At 43.1% G+C, this 20562-nt stretch overlaps 2 protein-coding genes across 4 annotated transcripts; one reads left to right on the forward strand and one right to left on the reverse strand.

Moving 5' to 3' along the window:
• Positions 1–1491: 1491 nt before the first annotated feature.
• On the forward strand, positions 1492–7447 carry ces2b (carboxylesterase 2b). Of its 2 annotated transcripts, none has more exons than XM_086108714.1 (13): positions 1492–1681; positions 2565–2757; positions 2826–2967; positions 3163–3296; positions 5362–5515; positions 5608–5712; positions 5796–5894; positions 6018–6161; positions 6241–6318; positions 6393–6540; positions 6615–6764; positions 6869–6941; positions 7037–7447. In XM_086108714.1, exons 1-13 carry the CDS (start codon positions 1606–1608, stop codon positions 7233–7235), a joined length of 1695 nt encoding a protein of 564 aa, XP_085964840.1. In that variant the 5' UTR covers positions 1492–1605; the 3' UTR covers positions 7236–7447. The 2 variants fall into 2 exon arrangements, with proteins under 2 accessions (XP_085964840.1, XP_085964841.1); XM_086108715.1 differs by lacking the exon at positions 1492–1681 and adding an exon at positions 1683–1829.
• A 363-nt stretch (positions 7448–7810) lies between these two features.
• Positions 7811–19763, reverse strand: fbxo31 (F-box protein 31). Of its 2 annotated transcripts, XM_086108717.1 has the most exons (10): positions 19379–19763; positions 17418–17489; positions 16976–17062; positions 16562–16638; positions 16315–16482; positions 16123–16197; positions 15886–15995; positions 15218–15371; positions 10744–11096; positions 7811–9395 (listed from the first exon to the last, which is right to left on the reverse strand). In XM_086108717.1, exons 1-10 carry the CDS (start codon positions 19761–19763, stop codon positions 9173–9175), a joined length of 1704 nt encoding a protein of 567 aa, XP_085964843.1. In that variant the 3' UTR covers positions 7811–9172. The 2 variants fall into 2 exon arrangements, with proteins under 2 accessions (XP_085964843.1, XP_085964842.1); XM_086108716.1 differs by lacking the exon at positions 16976–17062.
• Positions 19764–20562: the final 799 nt, after the last annotated feature.

Below are 20562 nucleotides of genomic sequence, written 5' to 3' on the forward strand. Positions count from 1 at the left end.
TACTTCTGAACAATTGTAATGGGGTTCACTTTTTTGCCAACTCCTTAGCGTGAACTATGATTACATAACGTTGAGTGGGAGCTCATTTTTGTCATCCATCTGACGAAAAATTGTAGGACTTTACAGTGTTTGATCTTGACCATCCTTGCACTGGGCAAGATCCGGTTTCTAATGTGATAATTAAAACAAAATATCTGTGATTTGCAAATCAACTGAAGATTTTTTTTATTTGCTGCGAAGGCAAAGAAAAATAAGTGGTAGGCTCCCACTAATTGCTGTACAACTAGATTCTGTCAGCGTCTGGTAGGTGCGGGACAGAAGTGGACTCAAAAAACAGACTCAGATAATAGTACACAATAAAATTGTAGTTACAGAAAAAAGTGGCGCGAAGCCGACAAAGTACAAATAAAGACACTGGTAAACACATTAGGATAAAACGAGAGAAACAAAAGGCGCTAGGTTTGCAAAAGGCAAGGAAAATATAAATGAAAGCAACTCGTCTCAAAATGACAAGAGAACCAATTCAAAACAATTAAAAACCAAGAATAACTCACCAAAACCAAAATAATAAATACTACAAAACAGACAGCAAAAAAACAGGAACGAAAATTGCACATGCACAATGGCTTGCACAACGGCAATTATCCGACAATCCATTGGCGGCAGGGGAGTCCTAAAATAGTGGCTTGATTGCGATGCAAGACAGGTGAGCAAGCATTTCCACCGCTCGGCTAGAACAGAAAACAAAGATTTTATTTTTCAGTCCATATAGCTTTTAGTGAAAGAGATCCGTGGTGCAATAAACATCGGGGACCGCTGGTTTAGACGCTGCTGGTTTAGAAGCCGTCAGGCATTAATTCGCTAAATTTTTATGCTGTCAAATCCATGTGTTCCTACAGCTTTGCTAAAGTTTTAAACGAAGCAATATCAATATTTTCTCATCCGCTTTATCCTCACAACGGTCACGAGGCGTGCTGGAGCCTATCCCAGCCGTCTGCGGACAGTAAGCGGGGGAACACCCTGAACCGGTTGTCAGCCAATCGCAGGGCACACAGAGACGAACAACCATCCACGCTCATACTCACACCTGGAAGCACAATACAGTGGTTGAAAATACAGTACATTCACCATGAGTGGGTGAAAACAGCTCGTGGGTGTTTAGGTTGGACATCTGCATCAAATACCATTTCATAAATTAAGCAGCCTACCTTTCGATATGCATGGTACTGTTAAATATGGTGCTCCAAAACAAAAAATTAAGCTCTAATTAATTATGTACAGTATGCTATTTTGTTATGGGCCATCAACCTAAAGTAGACCACAAGCATCATATATGATGGAAATGGACATACTTTGAAGGATGAAAGTACAGTACTTCATGTTGAGTGAGGAAGTTGAGGCCAGGAAGGAATAATGTAGTCAGTTGAATAGGGGGCGGGTATATCTCAATACCCCGGACGACTGAGCTGGTTGTACTCTCCTTTTAGCCAGATATAACAGCACCACAAGTCAAAGTGCAAACAGAGAGCAGAGGGCAGCTGATTTTGGCACACCTCTTCACAACGCCTCAAGCCCAGCGTCAACATTCACATAACCAGCTGCACCATGAAGTTCCATGGAGAGGAAACGCTTTCCTTTCTTTTGGCTGTCTTATATTTCTGTGTTGCAGCAGAACCTGACGGTGAGTGCCATTCAAGATAGTCATTCAATGATGTGAGATTTCATTGTCTTTGCCTTTCAGTACATAACTTTGACATCATCAAACATAATCGACTGCAGCTCGTCTTCCTGTGTCCCAAGGCAATTTTCCGACCTAGCAGCAACTACCGGTAGTTAAGATGATTGTTTTTTTTCCTTCTCATGCAGAAACACTAATAGAGAGATTATCTGATTTATAGTTTTTTTTCCTTTAGTATCTACAGTATGTGTGATGAAAGATGTGATCACCACATCATAATATACAGGATTAACATAGACTAAACCACTCTTTCCATGTCAGTGTTTTTGAATCACAGTCATGAAGTCATTGCATCACTAAAGGGTGCAAACCAGGGCTCTGAGTCACCTGTGTTCCACTAACCTGACTTGCGCAACATGCAGTTATGGGACTTTCCATGACTCTCCACATAAATCTTATATTGATTGAATAAAGTTAAAAACTGACTGGACTTCAGATTCACGTTTTTATATCTCAACATGAAACAATGAACAGTATTAAAAAGATGGTACCGGCAAATAATGTGTTGTCATCATTAAAATATCTTGGTTGGTTTCCGTTCTAGTAATCACTAAATTACTACTTTTAGACTAGTATTCCTGTTCACATCTACATTGTGGCTGGGTGTCAGAATATATGGCAACTTGTAGCATGACCTGTAGGCAAAGTTGGTGTTTTGTGTCACTTGATATGCCCGTTACCACCAGTCACCATATTAAATGCGATGATGTAATATATTAATGATTGAAGCCTTGAGTTCGCTTCAAGTTTGTGTTGGCTGTTTATGATCAACGTAAATCATATTTAATTTGGTAATGATTCTACCTTTGCACTATGACCTTGACAGCGTCTCTCGTCCACACGGAGCTTGGCAGCCTGAAAGGGGAGTATGTGAGTGTAAAAGGGAAGGAGACGGGCGTCTATGCCTACCTAGGTGTCCCATTTGCCAAGTCACCTGTTGGTCCTGGTCTGAGACTGGCTCCACCCCAGAAAGTGGAGGGATGGCAAGGAGTGAGAGATGCCAGCAGGCAGCCACCAATGTAAACACATCTGTGCTCCAGTTGTGTGACACGGCACATGTCATTGCTAAAACAATGTGTTTCTTCAGGTGCATTCAACACCGACAGTTCCTTTTAGATCTGCTGGAGATGATTGATGGCATAGCAGAAGAACTCCCGGATATTTCAGAGGACTGTCTTTACCTCAATATATATACTCCTGCAAACAGAGCTCATGATGGAAAGCTCCCAGTAAGAAACATTTACTGCTTCATTGAACTGATACTCTTGACTGTAATTCACTGCCAGTTCTACCTCAATAGTTGTTCAATTTCTTACTTGTACGCAACATTCAGTTTGAATGATTACATTATGGTCGGTTTGGCAGTCCATAACTTGACCTCGGCCTGTTCAAAATGTGTTTTGATCAAATGTTTGTCTGACCAGGTCATGGCATGGATCCATGGTGGAGGCTTTACTTTGGGATCGGTTTCAGTCTATGATGGATCCGCCCTGGCTGCTTACCAGGATGTGGTTGTGGTGCTCATTCAATATCGCTTGGGAGTTTTGGGCTTCCTCTCGTAAATATCACTCACATTCTGTAAAGTAGAAAATACATGCAATGAATCCATCTGTCTTCTTAACCGCTCATCCTGGTCAGGAACGTAGGGAGGAGCTTATCCCAACTTACTTCAACTAAGAGGCAGTGTGCACGCTTGACTGACCGCTCAGGTTGCCAGGTCGCCAAATATCCATTCATACAGTGGCCACATTCACACCTATGTGTTCAAGTTATGCATGGTTGAGAACCCAAGTGCAGGGAAGCAGGGAGGAAAGGCACAAGTGCAGTCCAAAAATAATTGAATTTCAAAAGAACAAAGACCCCACCTACTGCCCGAAGACGGCTGGGATAGGCTTCAGCACCCCCCGCGACCCTTGTGTGGATAAAGCGGATCGTAAAATGGATGAATGAATGAAAGAACAAAGAGAAAAGCAAAGTGCAGGGAGGAATAAAAAAACTAAATAAAAAAAGTCCAAAAACAAGATTCATAGCAACAAACAAGCACCATGAAAAGACCCAACATGAAATGACAAGTAGACGTGACAACTGACAGTGATCAAGGCCATGTCCACACGTAAATTGAGGCGGGATTGTTTGCACAACAAAAAAAAAAAAAATCTCAGAAGCACAGAATTGTTCAAGAAATGTGTGAAAAAAATATAATGAATATTTTTGAAAGTAATCGTCTGATTAATCAGTAATCACAAATTTTTCTGCCAAGAATCTGAATCGGCCTCAAAAAATCCATATCGGTTGAGCCATGAAAAGGACACATGCCAGGGATGTAGTTTTCATTCAAAAATAATCATTTCTCCACAAGAGAGTGTTTTAGATGGCTCCTCTTCACACTCACTATTTGATTTTCAAATATGCGTCATTCACATGGTACTGATGAAGCTGGACGACATGTGTATTTGCAAGCCACTTCCCACAACCCTTATTTGACGGTACAATATCGACCAATGATCCACTTTGGAACGTTGCTTTACACTGGTCAGTGGTCACCATTACTAACTGACACACGCACACACACACACACAAAGCACATTCACGTTCAATAGCTTGGTGGTAATTACACAAGTTCAGTTGTGCTTTGTTTCCAGCCAATCGCATACATCATAAATATATTTGTACGAATAATTTTGACAAATCTCTTGCCATATCTGTCAGCTGAGGTGCCATGGATGCAAGCTCAATTGAAGTGTGGAAAAAACTGCGCAAAATTGGCGTGGTGACAGAGCACTTCTCGAACTGGGACACTACAGTCTACAGTCTACACACTTGGACCCTCAATGGGAATGCAAAATTGCATGTCAATGGACTGTGGGAGGAACCCACAGAGTACCCAAAGAAAATATATGCAAGCGCAGGAGGACCATGAACACTCCACAAACAAAGGGGTTAATTACTCATATACAATTTGTCAAAGATAAAGATGGCGGGTCCAGATTAGAATGCCTACAAACCAGAGTCTGGACTTTGAAAACGGGTGTTGTTTGCTATAAACACATCCAAGAGATATGAAGAAGACAAGGGGGCAATAAATAAATAAAAGTTGTGCAGTATTAGAAAAAGCATGCAAGTATGACAACTGGCTTTGGATGAAGTTACAGTGAACCGTTAACAGTCAAACATGTTCTGAAATGCAAATTTTACAGTTGCAAATAATGGAATCTTTTCCAATTTATGACAACATAAAACCTTTGTTCATGCTACAGGTAAGTTTTTTTTTTTGCGTTACATAAAAACGTTACAAAGCTCAATTGTATTGCAATCCCCCACCCCCACCATATGTTATCCCTTTTCTAAATTCTTCTTTTCTTAAAACCTTGTTGAGGTTGTTGCTTCTTTAGCTTTGCAACAAGCTAAAGAAAAAGCAAAAGCTAGCCCTTTGCTGCTCACAGCACGAAGTTGTTGCAAGATTTCCTGACCTCGCATAAAATGTGTCATTCTGTTTAAATTAAAAAGAAAGTTGTGTGGACTTTGCAGTATTGTTTCTCACCCCAAATATTGTCTGACCTTAGAAGTATTTGACGTGTATGTGAGCAACAGTCATAACCTGTGATCATGTATGTCTGATATAGCACAGGCGACGAGCATTTGTCTGGTAACTATGGCCTGCTGGACCAGGTTGAAGCACTCCGCTGGATCCAAAAGCACATTCACAACTTTGGGGGAGACCCAGCCTCAGTCACCGTATTCGGAGAGTCTGCTGGTGGAGTGAGCGTCTCCATGTTGGTAAGAATCACTCCGCTGATGCCTCATCTTTCTGAAATTTTTTATTCATGTTGACAGTGAATTTGATGCGCTGACTTTGGGTTAATAAACAGCTTCTGTCACCATTAACTGATGGCCTGATCCATCGAGCCATTGCTGAAAGTGGCACTGCCGCCATGGATGCATTGGTGTCAAATGATCCACTACCAGTAGCACAGGTTGAATCAAATTTTAAAATCGAAAATAGTTTTGGTTTTAATAGAACCGTTGTAACTGATGAATTCTTGTTATGCCTCTTCAGGGCGTTGCTAATACATCTGGATGTAGCATTGAAAGCACACAGGCGATTGCTGCCTGCATGAGAAACCTGGATATTGACGCTTTTGTGACTTTTGCACAGGTACCTTATGCAAAACTGATTTAGACTCTGAAGCTATCATGCAAAAGACAAATTGGCATCAACATTCATGAGTGTGCCCTACTTTTGTAACTGTTGTCCCTGATCAAAACTGTCTTTTCTCAGGATCCTACACTCAGAATTACTATGCACACAGATGGACATTTCCTGACAAAACCAGTATATGAGCTCTTCAAGCAGCATGAAATTCAGAATGTCCCATTCATGACTGGTGTTAATGATGATGAAGGGGGCTGGTTACTTCCTACCGTAAGTGTGACTAAAGTCTTTCTGCAGTCTCTCAACTCCACTCGTGAAAATCCCATTCTCTTCCCTTTTTTCCCCCTAGTTCATCGCTCCTCCAAACTGGACTGAAGGAATAGACCGGGAGCAGGCTGCAAACATAATGTTGACCTTCAACCCCACTGTAAGACTCCTGATGCTCCTATTGTAATATCACCGTTCCATTTTTTTTCCTAAAGTGTCATTTGTTTACTTCAGCCCAAAGACTCCATTGTCACAGATTTGATGGTGGAGGAATATATCGGAGATGATAAAGATCATGAGAAAACTAGAGATGGTTTTACTGAGTTCTTTGGGGATATATTGTTCACCATTCCTGCCATTAAGACTGCAAATGCTCACAGAGGTACAGTGAGTAAACAAACATTTGCCATCAATTATTTGTCGATGCCTACATACTGTCGACTCTTCCGTCCTTAGATGCAGGTGCCCGCGTGTACTTGTATGAGTACCAACATCCGCCTCAGTTCTTGAGGGCAAAAAGGCCAAGCTTTGTTCGATGTGACCATGGAGACGAAATCGTGACAGTTTTGGGGCTTTGCTTTACCACAAAGCACATTCGACTAAACGGTGAGACCTTCTTTGACATCTTAAGTCAAGTCAAGTCAAGTCTTAAGAAATATGGAATGTTAACTTGGGAGTGCAAAGTGTTTCACTTAGGCTCTTTGTTTTAGCCACATGCCTCGAGGAGGAAGAGCAACTTAGTCGAACGATGATGGCCTACTGGGGCAACTTTGCTCGGACAGGGTAATTGCCCAAAAGTCCTCCTCGTTTATTGCAGATACGATCACAGTGAAACAACTACTAAGGCAAACTCGTCTGCACTGTACGCATTCATGTAGGTCGCCCAATGGTGATGGCCTTGCTCATTGGCCGACATATGGAAAAGAAGAAAAGTACCTGGCAATAAGTGCAAAGGAGCAAGTCATTTCCCAGCACCTGAAGAAGGATCGCTTCGTCTTTTGGACTCAGATCCTCCCCGAGAAGGTTCGACTACATCAGGAGAAGATGGAGCACTTGGAGCACAGCACTGAACTTTAAGTGACTTGCATTTTTTTAAAACCTTTTTTTTTAACCTGCTCCCATCATTTTGCGCTGTTCTTTAAGTTTCATGCGGGGATTCGTCGGTTACATACAGAAGTTGATGAACTGATTTTGAATTTCTTTAAACAAGCATGATGCGTTCTGAGAACCGTGTACTAGTGGTCAGCTTCTCAAAAATATAACATTTTAATTAAATCAATTAAACAGTGTGTGGCATGTTTTATTGTTTATTTATTACATTTCTTTATGTAAATACAAAATGTACTTCGACAAGTGACTGGAGAAACCCAACGTGTACGATTAACTGATGCTAATGCTATAGCGTTAATTACTACGGGTGCAGTTTAATCCAACATAATCATGGCGCTTGTGATAAAAATGTACCTGTAGTAGCACATCGACTGCAAATGTCTTGGCAATAAACACAAAAGTAAAACACAGTATCCCTAATTAAAGGAAAAACGACTCATTTCAATTCGTACAACTTTAGCGTTAGTAATTACATCAAATAAGCCCTGCCGGGTGAGTACAAAGCAATGCTCAGGTAAGCAAATTAAATAGCCAGAAACAAATAACTTGCAGATAGGAAAATTTATTGAACCGTTTATTGTGGTTCAGATGAACAAGACAAAAGCTCTTTTTTGTTTGTTTGGGGTTTTTTTTGGCAAATGTTAGTATAGCTGCAGTCTACTACAAACACGCTGCCCATTGTGTCCTTCCTTTACATATGAATTACTATACGGCCCAGAAAAGTGCACTTGTAGTAGAAAAGCTACTGGGCAACTCCATCAAGCCATAATAAGACATACAGTACATACATATAATATACACATCGGTGATATAGAATGAGAGGATGTTGGAGGTCTGGAATATCCGGCGAAACAGTGTCATGAAATACAACAGAAAAAGTGCGAACCTTGTGGATGGGTAAAACATTTCAACAGCAATGGTACACATACCAGATGTTGTAATGTTGTATCTAATTAAAAAAAAAAAAAAAAAACGTACCAATAATACATTGAATGACTCCAGTGGTATGTATAGCTTATATTATACTTTTTCTTATACTTTTCATCTGACATTATCAAGTAAGGTGTAGTGAAATAATGTGTAAGAGCCAAAGCATATCACAGAAAATATTATCACTCGAGCTCAAAGCAAAAAACAAAAAAAAACAAACAAACATCGGAGCTACAGTTTGATAAGAGAGCAATTCCTTTGCCAAATGTTGCAAAGATGCCCCGCGGTTGTGAGGACCACTTTATTCATTGGGCTAGCTGGAAAACTGGCTTACTGTAACTAACTTTGACAACAAAGACACAAGGAGTGTCCTGTAATTGACAATTTGATGACAAAAAATACCTGAGAAGGTGTCTATTCAAGATCATGTAATTTATAAATCAAAGTGAAAGGCATACAGCACTTCTTCCTAAAAATAATTTGCTCCAAAGCCAAATGCACATCAAATGGAACATGCCGTTGAACCGAACAAAAACAGTGAATGGCAATACCATTCACTGCCCATTATGTTAGGATCACACCATTACCTTCTCAAGGATGACGAAGTACAGACATGGTTTCAGAATCAGAGGCACATAAAGTTCGATCCACCATAAGCGGTATCCAATATCCTATCTTGGTTTCACCTGGAAGAAATAAATAAATAAAAACACAGCTGTGACCCGTTTTTTTTTTCTGCACTGGAACAACTTCATTATGACTCAAGACGGGTCAAAGTAATAAATCTGCCCTTTTAGACAGTAAAACCAAATGTTTGAGAAACAGAGAGGTGGGAAAAGGTCATGTCACAATCTAACATGTGTACTGCTGTGGGGATGTGGGCGAGGTATCATGTACTCTTATATTATTATTTATTTGTATGGTTATTCCTATGATACATCATATTGCCAGGAAGGGAATTGAAGCTTGGGGCCTCATGATGTCCAAGACTGCATATTGCGCAGCATGGCTTCGAATCGCTCCAAGTTCGGAGCATGTGCATGCGCCAGGTGGTCCGTCAAACGAATGTAGAGACTGAACGACTTCAACTCCAGCCAGATGAAGCCAAAACGATCCTGATCGAACAGCACAAATAGCCCTGGGGTGCGCTCTGGACTTGTGAAGCCATGCCCAGCGATCAGACCTGTCCCATAGAAGCTGCGATGGACACACATAAATTCTTCAGTCAATATATGGATGTTTTTGTTTGTTTGTTTTTTTAAACAAAATGTAAATCACACTTAACCGAACAGTCTTCTTAACCACTTATCATTGAGCAGGAGCCTATCCAAGCTGTTTGTGAGCAAGAGGTGCGATACATGCTGGACTTGTGGACAGCCAATTACAAAGCGCATACAGTAAAGACCTGCAATTCTCGACTGGTGTGTCCTAGTGGAGTGTTTCCCAACATTTATTGGGGGAAAGCACCAGACAAACAAAAATACTGAAATAATGATGAACTTAATTAAACAAAAGGCTGATGTACTCGCACAAAGCTCTGACTGTTTCGGTTGTATGACTGGCAACACGTGGATCGATACGTTAAGTGTACCTTCTTTGAGGAAAAAGAACTGCTGAAAGGAGCTCTCAAACATGTCTCACTTACCTCGCCGAGACAATGAGATTTGTGTGATACCAAACTGAGACCAATGTATATTGTAAACATGATTCGATTAATCGACAACTAATCAATGACCAAATTCATCAGCAACTCTTTCGAAAATCAACTAATCGTTTATCGCCATTGTTTATCTGACACCTGTCCAAATCCTGAACTCTGAAAGCAGACTTGTAGTCTTTTGTGTTCAGTCAAAATAAGACATTTACAAACGTCTGCTTTTACTTTCGAAAACGATGAGCTAACCAGTAACTGAATCAGCTCCAATAAGATTGCTAAGTCCAATATCAACCCCTCTGGTGTAATATCGCTTAATTGTTTGTTTCATTGTTGTTTTCTCCTAAACAACACCAAAACAACAACAATAATTGGTAAGTTAACAGTAATTCAGAAAAAAATGGCTTTGTAATACTTTCTTGCAAAATAAAATTTTCTCTGATTATTCGACGGAATAATCGATAGAATAAATTCTAAAAATATGCGATAGTGACGGCCCTACTATCCAAAAGTCAGTCTCCTTTTGCGCTTGACAAGAGACCTGAAGAAGTTCTCATAGATTTCTCTGTTTCTAGAGTTTCCGTCTGTGATCTCAGGCAGAGAAATTTCCATCTGAGCTCTATATGCTCTCATCTGACATTCAGTTCATGCTTCTCAAACGAAGCTCAGACAGAGCAAATGATGAGTGAACTTTTCCTCTGGGTTCTGCCATCTAATGGAAGAGCATGTTTATGTTCTGCCTGTCACCATGCTTCACTCCAACCGTGATGTTCCGCCCGTTGCGATGAGCTACAGCCATGGCCCAAGTACAAAAATGTGTTTTCAGGTAATAACTCCTGTACACAACTGTAAAAGTTATTACCATACAATATGTATTTCAGATGTTCTTACCATTTTCTGCAAGTGCGTGGGTACACTTCATTGCGAGCCATGACTCCTAAGGGCAGGACGAACGGTTGGCTCTCAGAAGGACAAGTGTCTGCACTTGGACCTGGCTGGCAGCCATTGGAACCAACGCCATGGTCGGCCTCCGCCACGTTTGCATCGCCAGGAGCACCTTCTGCAGGGGCTCTCACTGTGGCAGGGGTACCTTCCCTCACCTGTCTCTGTACTTGTTCATGTACACCCAATACGAGACGTGACAGCTCCTCTATATTGCGCTGATGTTCCAAGTCTGGAAGGACGAGCGGCTGACTCAGGTCGATATCCAATGTCAGTTGCCCAGCAGGAACATTGGGGTCTCCCTGCACATATAATACAGCACGTTTCTTCTTGACATCTCAGCTGGTAAAAATAGCATGGTATAAACACTGATCACGCCGCATTATTGTGTTTGGAAGTCCGATTTTTGACTGAAGGCAGAAATCCCCAGAAACAAACAAGAACGGAAAGAGACTGCATTAAAGGCCTGGAAAATAATTTCAAATGTAGAGAGGCATTTCCAGTTAAGGGATATGCCAACAAATATTCAATGATTTTCACTTTGTTCATTCATTCATATTCTGAACCGCTTTATCCTCACTAGGGTCGCGGGGGGGTGGGGGGGGGGGCTTGAGCCTATCCCAGCGGTCTTCGGGTAGTAGGCGGGGGACACCCTGAATAAGTTGCCAGCCAATCGCAGGGCACACAGAGACGAACAACCATCCACGCCCACACTCACTGCTAGGGACAATTTGGAGTGTTCAATCAGCCTGCCATGCATGTTTTTGGAGTGTGGGAGGAAACCGGAGTACCCGGAGAAAACCCACACAGGCCCAGGGAGAACATGCAAACTCCACACAGGGAGGCCGGAGCTGAAATACCTCTGCACTGAGAAGTCGATGTGCTAACCACTGGACTACCGGCCCACTCGATTTTCACTTTAAGTTCATTTAATAAAGTGTGTCCAAAATCTTTTGCACTTTTGTACAGGTATATATAATTTATATATACAGTATATATATATTATCACTGATATTTGGATCACCTAAGAGCCTTCGTTGCGAACTCGATGAGGATGTGGAAAACCACACTTGAAGCCAATGGCAAGCCACTTACCCAAGTGTCCATCAAATGTGGGTATACCAAGGTGATGCACTCTCCCCACTGCTGTTCTGCATAGGACTGAACCCCCTAAGCCAAGTAATCACCAAGACAGGATATGGATACCGCCTCAGAAATGGAGCTACGATCAGTCACCTCCTCTACATGGATGACATAAAGCTGTATGCTAAGAGCGAAAGGGACATAGACTCCCTGATCCACACAACCAGGATCTACAGCAGCGACATCGGGATGTCATTCGGGCTTGAGAAATGTAGTCGGATGGTGACTAAGAGAGGAAAGGTAGTCCGCACTGAAGGGGTCTCACTCCCTGAAGGAACAATAGCAGACATTGAGGACAGCTACAAGTACCTTGGTATACCACAAGCCAATGGCAACCTCGAACTGGCAACAAGGAAAGCGGCTACGGCCAAATACCTCCAGGGAGTGAGGCAAGTCCTAAGAAGCCAGCTCAATGGCAAGAATAAGACCAGGGCAATAAACAGCTATGCCCTGCCAGTGATCAGATACCCTGCAGGAATAATGAGGTGGCCAAAGGAAGAGATTCAGACCACGGACGTTAAGACCCGAAAGCTCCTCACCATGCACGGAGGGTTCCATCCCAAATCCAGCACCCTGAGACTGTACGCAAGCCGAAAGGAAGGAGGCCGGGGACTAGTGAGTGTGAGAGCCACTGTCCAGGATGAAACATCCAAGCCCCATGAATACATCAAGGAGAAGGCTCCAACGGATGACGTACTCAGAGAATGCCTCAGACAATGGGGAACAGAAGATGAGGCGCTGGAAGAGGGACCATCATGGGAGGACAAGCCCCTACACGGGATGTACCACCGGACCATAACTGAAGTGGCCGATCTCAAGAAGTCCTATCAGTGGCTAGAGAGGGCTGGCCTGAAGGACAGCACAGAGGCACTCATCCTGGCTGCACAGGAGCAGGCCCTGAGCACCAGAGCCATTGAGGCCCAGATATACCACACCAGACAAGACCCAAGGTGTAGGTTGTGCAAAGAGGCACCTGAGACGATCCAACACATAACTGCAGGGTGTAAGATGCTGGCAGGGAAAGCCTACATGGAACGCCATAACCAGGTGGCTGGCATAGTCTACCGAAACATCTGTGCGGAGTATGGACTGGAAACCCCAAGGTCAAAATGGGAAACACCTCCGAAGGTGGTGGAGAATGACAGAGCGAAGATCCTGTGGGACTTCCAGATCCAGACTGACAAGATGGTAATGGCGAACCAACCAGATATCGTGATCATAGATAAAGGGCAGAGGAAAGCCGTTGTAGTGGATGTAGCGGTCCCAAGTGATGGAAACATCAGAAAGAAGGAACACGAGAAACTCGAGAAATACCAAGGGCTCAGAGAGGAGCTGGAGAGAGCCTGGAAGGTAAAGGTGACAGTCGTGCCTGTGGTGGTCGGAGCACTCGGGGCAGTGACCCCCAAACTATATGAGTGGTTGCAACAGATCCTGGGAACAACATCGGACATCTCAGTCCAGAAATGTGCAGTGCTGGGAACAGCAAGGATACCGCGCAGAACCCTCAAGCTTCCTGGCCTCTGGTAGAGGACCCGAGCTGAATGAGGGACGGACACCACCCGAGGGGTGAGACGAGGATTTATTTATTTTTTTAATGATTTTAACTGACTTACTAGGTTTGTCAACCTTTCTAATGTAGTCGGACAAAAAAATCTGCGTTCCAAGTCCTTTTGCTCAAGCCATAACCACTTGAACTTGTTCCGAACACTCGCGTTTATTGCACGTATGTCAGCTTGCCTGTCTACCTGTTTGAACATTGTGCTGGGGCCGTACCTGGCCGATCATCACTCTAATTGCCCCACGGGGATAAATAAAGTTTTCTGTAGTCCAGTGGTTAGCACGTCGGCTTCACAGTGCAGAGGTACCGGGTTCGATTCCAGCTCTGGCCTCCCTGTGTGGAGTTTGCATGTTCTCCCCGGGCCTGCGTGGGTTTTCTCCGGGTGCTCCGGTTTCCTCCCACATTCCAAAAACATGCATGTCAGGCTGATTGGACGCTCTAAATTGTCCCTAGGTGTGAGTGTGGGCGTGGATGGTTGTTCGTCTCTGTGTGCCCTGCGATTGGCTGGCAACTGATTCAGGGTGTCCCCCGCCTACTGCCCGGAGATGGCTGGGATAGGCTCCAGCACCCCCCGCGACCCTAGTGAGGATCAAGCGGTTCGGAAAATGGATGGATGGATGGATTTTAGGCAATTTTTCCTCAATTTTCCGGAAGAATTTTCATGCAAATTTGAAAATCCGGAATTCCGGGAAAATCCGGAGGACTTTCATCACTGTAGATGTAAATACCATGAAATAAAAGCTGGACTTCTCAACTTTTGTCTCATTCAGTATTCACCAAATGTCTTCAGCATACAACAAAGGAACTGACCATGCTGTTCCAATACATTTGGAGGAGACCGAAAATTATTATTTTTTGCTTATTTTAAATACACGCGTGTGAACTCTTAAAGCTCTGTTCACACCTGTACTTCGGTACGCCGGACTGCACCAAAGACATATAGTCTGCACAATTGATTTATAGAATTCACATTGGCATTTGTATCATCAGACCAAAGTTGCCCCACAAAAAGAATGCATAATATCACAATCTGATTAAATCGCCTTTGTTATGTATTATGCAGACAAAACAAAACAAGTGACACAGTGAACCCATACTAACTGTGTCATGCAAGATGCAACATGTGTTACGTTCTGCTTAGGTCTACCTAAAATGGACTTTATTCTTTTTCTTTTTTTATTACTAGTGCACTCAGCAATGCATGAACTGTGAAATACACGTTTGTATCTATATGTGCCCTGCAATTGATCGACAACCAGCACAGGGTTCACTGGGGTTGTGCGATTATATATTCGAGATTAGCGATTGCGATAAATTCCAGCCCATTTACAATGATCAGCTGTGAGGTTATTTCCTCAATCAGGCGCAGCACAAATGTGTGTGACAACTGCAAACCACAGTCTGCATAGTGCATACTAATTGACTCAGGTTTATTTTGCCTCAAGTTAAATTGATCCCTTTTTTTTTGCTTTTTAAAAATGTTACTCAGAGCTAAGTTTGAGGAGAACTTGCAAAGTAGGAAATTCAATGCTCAGGATAACCACTGTGTTTGGGTGCGCACAAGAGTTAAGTGGCCAAGAGAGCATTTATTAATGATTGACAACAGAGATGTCTGGCGGTGGGAAGTCAAAGGGTCATAAACCCAATCAGTCAGGGAATAAAGGCAAATAGCCTCAGACAGTTGAGTGATGGGTGAAATACTCTATTAGAGCTGTGACTTACAGTGAGTTTGGTGGCCCTTGCCGAAGTCCTGTGAAAACTGAGCATGACAATCTCCAAACCGTGACTGCCATAGGTGCCTTTAAAGAGGCCTGGCTGAATCAAGTCAGAGGGCATTGCGGGAGGCAAGTAGATCCGCCGGTATGTCAGGCAGTTGCTGACAAGGGAAAACAACAGAGATTGTTGACAGTCTATTAAATGATTCACTTCTTCTTAAACTTTCATCAGGTCAGAATGTCTAACCCTAAATTTAGAACAACACATGCATACTATAGGCAGGATTTTGTAAGTAGTGTATAGCGCTGACCTGTAATGTATGGTTGGCATATACAATGACCAACCACCACATTAAGATCACTTTTACAACATAACAACTTCCATCACACGACAAGCTTCATCAAATATTCTGCCTTTGCAAAGGTAATAATGTTCAGTTTGGATCAATACTGTGAGACAAGTATTCATTCAACAACATGTGTTATACTGGGTGTACTTTGCAGTGGTGTAGAACTGTGCCGCAATCATGTTTGTTTTTTTATCACCTAATCTAGAATTTTGAATGACCGTAAAGTACAATGCGTGTCCTGAGAGCAATTTGAGAATTTCAAGTCCAAAAATCATCAGTCAGAAAGTATTTGATGTCAAAACCTGTGCATGCAAATGGTGCATACTCATATTGGCTGGTGTAAATGAACTTCATCAGGATGAGCTCCTGCATATGCTCATGGAAGATTTCTTCTAGCGTCCGGCCCCATTCTTCCTCCAGCCATGTCCTGAACTCCTACACAAACACATAAAGATCAACTGAATGCCAAAGTAAGAGTTTTGAGTTGAAGCAACTAAAAATTTAGCAAAAAATAATAATAAAAAATTCACAAATCAGAGAAAGTACTGTAACTTTGCCCTACTTCCTGTCTGCCCCCTGGCATTCGGTGATGATCCGTCTGGTTGCATTTGGTTGAGAATTCATCCTTCCTGACGGTCTACAAATAACAACATAACACAAACACGAACTACTTTTCACACATACACTCACATTTAGGAATTTAATACATTCCAGTGGCATAGTTTCGCTCAGAGAGGTGTGTGTGACTCCTCACCTGGATGTCTCCTTTGTGGGGACCCTTGTGTCCATACATGCACTCCACAGTAGCCTTTTTGGTCTCCCACATGTGGATACGAAAGAGAGGCCGTCTTCTCATGGGATCCTCTACACGAGGGTCATGTGGTGGCAAATACATCCAGCCGATGATGAACAGCCCATCAACCTTGGAATAATGTAGTTGTCAAACATTTACGGCTGAATTTTGCATTTCAGAAAGTTTTCCATTTCATATTCATGCTTACCACTACGTTTAATAATCCCCCATAAGGGCCGATGTCAGGCTGCCATAATCCCAAAATGTGTCTGTACGGATGAAGCACTGCAACGCAAGAACACAAAGCTCCCGATAGTGCTGTGCACACGCTTGACGCAAGGCCACACACCACACACTTTTTTTTTTGTATCTCTATTAGCACAGAGTTCAATTTGTTGGAAACCTCAAAGGAATATGTGAGCGGATTGAGTTTCCCTCTACCAGCTGGCTAAATAAAACACTATGCATCGACTGTACGTCTCTATTTCTGGCCACTAAAAGCATTTGCAATCCACACAGAAAGCAAAACACTGCCAACAGAATTACACCAAGAGTAGCATCCCCCCACAAACACACAAAGGCCCTCGTGCTGTGGCCATTAATTCAGGGCCCGTGTACATACGGTGCGTGTACACGTCTTTATAGTCCATATACTCGTAGTCCGGAAGGAGCTTCATAAAGCGCCCAGACTTCACTCGTGGGTTAACACCTGGACAGGCACAACACTGGCATGTTGAGGAGCCACAGATCCAGGTGCGCTCTGACCGACGAGGCACTCAAGTGAATGCAAAGACAAAATCCCCCAAAAATGCAGTGGAAAAGACTATGCTCCAGTAATCACAAATTTAAAAGACAAATGTTGTGGCTTTCACCAGGAATGATTTCTACTCATTCAACAAAATATACCCGGCATAGGATACGACTTATAAGGACCTATTCGACAGAGAATTAAAATGATTACGTGAGACTGTATGTTACATTCCATAAGAGCCACATTAATATAATACTAGTATGACAGTATTACATTCAGAGTTGACATTTCGGTGTTAAATAAGATCACTCACGTTTCACATACAGGTCTCGGCTCGAAACTCCGCCCACTTCCATCTTTCTCAGATCCTCCTTCATGTGGAACTCTGCAGAAAAAAAATAAGGTTCGAAAGATACAACCAGAAAGGATGGGCATGCCCATTACTCACATTGGGAGATCTTAGACGCATTTTGACAGTTATATTAAAAGCAACAGCTTAATCAAGTGTGATGGCAGGGCGAAATTTCATGGCAGCAAATCAACTCAACCTTATTTATAGACCACTTTAAAACAACCACTATCAGAAGATGTGACCCATATAGAAGATAGTTGACACACTGTTACAATGTATTCAATCTTCAGACTGGACAATCTGGTACAGTGAGGACAAGAGATCTCACAATTTTTTGGCCTCCATTCCCCTGAATTTGGAATCCTGACATTACTAGGAAATGTTACGCTATTCTAGGTCACCGATTTTGTGGAAGGTCAGTTTGGAGAAGCCCTCTTGTGTGCAAGCTGCACAAAGAAAGGTCTATAAAGACATACTTGGATGAGTGTTGTTTACTATCAAACACCTTTGGGTTAAACTGGAACACAGCTGATGGGTCATCAGGTCAACTCGATTTCAAATTTCTCTGAATAGCGCAATCTGTTCTTGTAGCAATTCCATGTTCGTGTCGTTTTCACCTTTTACACGTGTAATAATACTTTTGGTCATTTAGTGTATTTTGCTGCTGCAAGAGGAGCTTCACTGCATCTTAACTAGATCTTAATCTTAGATCCCAGAGTGTCTGAGATCAAGACATTCCTTTTCTAATTCTGAATCACGAGACAGTTACTCAGTGAGTGGTTGCAATTTTGATGGTATCGTGTGCAAACTAATTCTCAGTAACCCAGTTGGCAGCTGGCACTTGCTGGGCAGCGGTGTCTCTAGGGGCTATGGCCTCGTCTTTGAAATGTAACGTTTAATGCCATTTGCACCTAGAAAAGTACTAGGACCGACCTATTGAAAACACTGTCGCAATTACACAACCCAGAGTTAATTTAACAACAGAGGTTATTTTTCAGTCGGCGAGTGTACAAGTAACTTGCAACATGTTGACAGTGTAAACTGTTCTGCTATTTGACCTTTCGTCAGGAAATACTTAATGAGTTTCCATGCTTGTAAATCGTCCATTCGCCCCAAAATTATTATTAGTTACAAATACTACATATCTTTGTTCTTCTATCCATGACAGATGGGCAATAAAATTCTGTTCTATGTGATGGCCAAAGCTCCAATTTTATACGACAAAAGAACTGCTTTTTTGTTCAGCTAAACATGGGGCACATTGCACACTGAGGATTTGGGAGGACATTTTAAATGCAATCCATTGTTCCAGTACGCATCCAGGATGCCAATTTTGGGGATGCTTTTTTTGGAGGTATGCCGTGAAATTTGGCTCATGCAAAATATGTGCCTTCCCTAAATAACTGCTTGGGAATCACCTGTGTACACGTTCAAAGGTCCCTTGTAACAAGAAAAACATATATACATGTATATAAAACTTGGTGAAAGTCTGGCGAACATTTGCGACCTAGAATGAAACCTGACGAGAGGGCAACATTCGCTGCTGTAGTTTTGATATATCGACAGCTGCCTTCGAAAACGCGTGCAATTGTTCGCCGGTCAGTGGCTGGGGGGCATGGAAAAAAACAAAGATCCCTTCCACAGACCAGCTGTTTGCTGCGAGATTGCTGAGCTGAGGGCCTGTAAACAAAGTCAGCCGGTCCGCCTTTGCTTTGCTACGCGTTGCTTTGACAGCGGCGTGTGAGTGCTTCTCGTTTCCGATCAATAGGCAGGCCTCACGCGGCCAACATATAGTTACGTCGCAGCGGCTCATCTAATTAACAGCACGGAGGAATGTCACGCCGTGTGACGTCTACGCGACGTAGCAAATAGAGGTTAGCAGCAGGCCGTTTAAAAGATAGCGACGACAGCTGTCTATGTACCTTCCATGCACCGCCTTCTCCAGATGGTTTCTGTGTTGAGGATTTGTCTAAATGTCTTGCAGACGAGGGCGACGTTGGGTAGCGCGGTTCCGGGAAGCAAAGAGAAGATCTCCACTAAAAGCTCTGGCGGTAGTTCCGACAAAGCCTGCGGGTGCGGGTGTCCCGTGCCGCCCACAACACCGCGGTGCACCCGGCTCGGCCCTGCGGTGTTGACGCCGCTTTCCGGGCCCCCGCAGCAGGCGTCGCCTCGCCTCTGGCCCACGATCCGCTCTTCTTCCTCCTCGTCCATGTCCGAATCGCTCGCCTGCACCTGCTGATTCTGCCGCGGTCGCCTCCGGCACCTCCGCGACTGACCCACTCCGCAGAGCCTGGCACAAACAGCCATCCGTGGTCAGCAGACGGGCGACATTACATCACTCCCACACGTGTTTCCGCTGCAGTGTGCTTAATCTCGTCCTCTAGTGTGACGTGAACGAGGGCCTCGACTCGAGCGAGTGAAGCAAGGGAAAGGAAGGAGTCACCTGTCACATCAGCCAAGGATTTGCCCAGTGCTGCTTTTGTGGTTTTAAAAAATAATCGCTGGCGTTTTTATAACGATGTGCCATATAAAAATAATATGCAATTATGAATTCTTGCTTTGAGTGATCTACAGAATTTAATGGATTATATGTACAGTACTTCACGTTTGCCTGTTGCTAGGCAGAGTTCATTGGACTTAACCCAGAGGCGGTCCTGGCTAGATTTGCTAAACGTCCGAACTACTGTATACTCCTGTGCAGGGGTGTCAAACTCATTTTCGTCACGAGCCACTTCAAAGTTAAGTCTTCCCTCGGATGGGCCGTTAAGACTGTGAAAACAAATAAATGTCTAATCGTCTCATTGTATCATTACGTCGTTACAACAAATTGGTGGTTTACTAGTTTTGAACTCACTCAAATCAACGACACAGTCGTTTGTTCAAGTAAGTGTAAACAGGGTAACAAAATTACCGCCAGATCTCAATGTTATTTATTACTCTGACAAGTTGACATTTCGATACAGATTTTAGCAAAGATCATGGAAGTTGACATACATGATTTGCTTTCACGGGCCATATAAAATAATGTGGCAGGCCGGATCTTGCCCCCGGGCCTTGAGTTTGACGTCTGCTCTTGTGCAAGCATCTCCAGTCCTCCACCCATGCC

The sequence above is a fragment of the Hippocampus guttulatus genome, chromosome 4 (genome assembly GCF_054856545.1).
Source record: "Hippocampus guttulatus isolate MCC_2025c chromosome 4, RoL_Hgut_1.0, whole genome shotgun sequence".
Taxonomy (NCBI): Eukaryota; Metazoa; Chordata; class Actinopteri; order Syngnathiformes; family Syngnathidae; genus Hippocampus; species Hippocampus guttulatus.